This window comes from Telopea speciosissima, chromosome 8, assembly GCF_018873765.1.
Source record: "Telopea speciosissima isolate NSW1024214 ecotype Mountain lineage chromosome 8, Tspe_v1, whole genome shotgun sequence".
Taxonomy (NCBI): Eukaryota; Viridiplantae; Streptophyta; class Magnoliopsida; order Proteales; family Proteaceae; genus Telopea; species Telopea speciosissima.
The window spans coordinates 15108361-15110866 of NC_057923.1; the positions used below are offsets into that span (position 1 = coordinate 15108361).

At 41.2% G+C, this 2506-nt stretch overlaps 1 protein-coding gene across 1 annotated transcript; it reads left to right on the forward strand.

Moving 5' to 3' along the window:
- The first annotated feature begins 1069 nt into the window (after positions 1–1069).
- Positions 1070–2095, forward strand: LOC122672067 (probable disease resistance protein At5g63020). The gene has a single exon (XM_043869572.1). It carries the CDS (start codon positions 1070–1072, stop codon positions 2093–2095), a length of 1026 nt encoding a protein of 341 aa, XP_043725507.1.
- Positions 2096–2506: the final 411 nt, after the last annotated feature.

Here is a 2506-nt window from a genome sequence, read left to right on the forward strand (position 1 = left end):
ATATGATAGACACAGAGGGCACTAGCTTACGGTATACCAATGGTGGGCCCAACCTTTTCCCATTATATGATCATGGCTTGCATGGTTTGCATGGTTAACATCTGATCAGCATAAGGATTGGCTTTGGCCTCTTTTTGCCTTATTTTGTTTTTGTTTTTTTAATATAAAACAAGTCTTTAAATTTTTTCGGTCTCTACTGATAAAAAGTTATTAGATCTCATGTAAATTAAGCTCATAATTATGTTACTATAGTTAGATGTTCTAAGCTTTCTGTTAGTATTAGGGCTGCAACAGGGTCGGGTTGGGCCGGGCTTTATAGAATCCTAGCCCAACTCTAAGTCCCCTTAGCTTGGCCCAGGCCAGACCCGACCCTGACTCAGGGTTAGAAAAACCCAACCCTGACCCGGCCCGACCCTGATTGGCCCTGATCATGGGGAGGGGGAAAGAAATGCATGGGTTGGAATGAGCTGGGAAGAACTTATTAATTTTACATAAAATAACAATATAATAAATTATATATAACACTTATTGTCTTCATATATAATATATTATATAAAAAAATGTGGGTGAAATTTAAAGTCTATAATGTATAAATTATATAAATATATATTTTATAATATAACTTAAATCAGGGTCGGGCCGGGCCGGGCCAAGCTTAGCTCAAGACCTCGACCCTAACCGACCCGACCCTAACTCAGGGCCAGAAATTTCCAGCCCTGACCCGCCCTCAGGGCCAAATATTTCAGCCCAGACCCTGTTGGGACTCAGGGCGGGCCAGGGCGGATTCGGGCCGACAGGGCTAAACTTGCACCCCTAGTTAGTATGATAGTAAATGCTAGTACTTTTATTAATAATAGTTTAGTTCTAAAAAATAAGACTACCAAATGGTAGGTGGATTCATAAAGTGGGAGGCTAGGACTGGGCCCAAAGCCCATGTCCGTTTTACAAAAAGCTTATTAAATTAGTGACTAATTTTGCTTCCCTTCATTTACAAGCTCTTGTAAACCGAACAGAGCCTCTACACCCAAAACAACAAAAAACAACCTAACTTCACGCATGCATAATAAGAATGGATTTCATTAGCCCAATAATAGGATGGATTTCCCCATATGTGATTGATCCTATTAGAGCTAGGTTTCGTGTCTTGCGGAAAGTTAGGGAGAACATTGAAGAGTTAGAAAAGACAGCAGAGAAGCTGGATGCGAGGAGAAATGACGAACGAAAAAAACTGGAAGAATTAAAGAAGCAAGAAGGGGTTGAAGAATCGGCAGATGCAAATCGCTGGTTCAACCAAGCCAATAAAGCTGTATCCGACACCAACAGCCTACGCACTGAGTACGACGAGCAGCAAAGAAGAGGACTGTGTTCAAACTGGTCATGCTTGTCACGCTATCAGCTGAGCAAAAGAGCGTTGAAGCTCAAGCAAAATGTCGACAAGTTGTATGAAGAAGATCCAAAATCTGGTTGGACTGCGGCTTCTACCTCGCAGAAAGGGATGAAGCTGGACACCGTTTCTATGGAGGGCCAAACAACAAGAGAGACATTGAAGCATGAGATCATCAAAGGGGTGCTGGACGATAGGTATGTTGTTGTTGGGTTGCACGGTATGGGTGGAATCGGCAAAACGACACTCCTACGACACGTCCATGAGCACTTTGTAAAGACCAAGCACTTCGATTCCGTGATTTTCACTACCGTGTCGGCCACACCAGATTTCGATGGAATACGAAAACAAATTGCAAAAAGCTTGGGGTTCGAAAATTGTGTAGATGACAATGATGTGAAAGAAAGATTGTCTCGAGCAAAAATGAAGTTTATCTTAATATTGGATGACATGTGGGAGACTATTGATCTCAGTGAAATCTGCATTCGTGCACCAACAAAGGAGAACGGCTGCAAAATATTAATGGCATCTCGATTGTTACCAGTGATTATGAGGTTCGTAATCCGCTTTACAGAAAGAGATTCTCTTCATACAATTCGAGTGGACAGCCTACCATCACATGAAGCATGGAATCTTTTTGTCAAGAAAGTGGGGGAGACTCTAATTACTTCTAAACCAGGAATAGAAGCCCTTGCCAAGAAGGTTCTTTGAAAGTGTGGTGGATTGCCACTGGCCATCATTGTTGTTGGTGGCACAATGTCAACACGGAAAGCAGAAGGAGAATGGAAAGATGCTCTACGTGAAATGCAACAACCTTCAGATTCAAATCTTGAAGGTATAGAAGAAGAGGTATTTTCGATACTTATGTTTAGTTTCGAAAAATCCCTCTTCTTGCAGTGTTGTCTATTTTGTGATGATGAAAAAATTTGGAGACAAGAATTGTACAGTTTTACCATTGGTGAAGAAGCTTTGTGTGATAAAATGCAGACACTTGGAGAGATGAGAAATAAAATTGATGTTTTGGTTGGAAAGCTTATAAATTCATCCATGCTTGAGGATGTTGGCTATGATGAACGTGTTAAAGTGCATGATGTGATGTGTGAATTGGGTTTGTCAAACGCA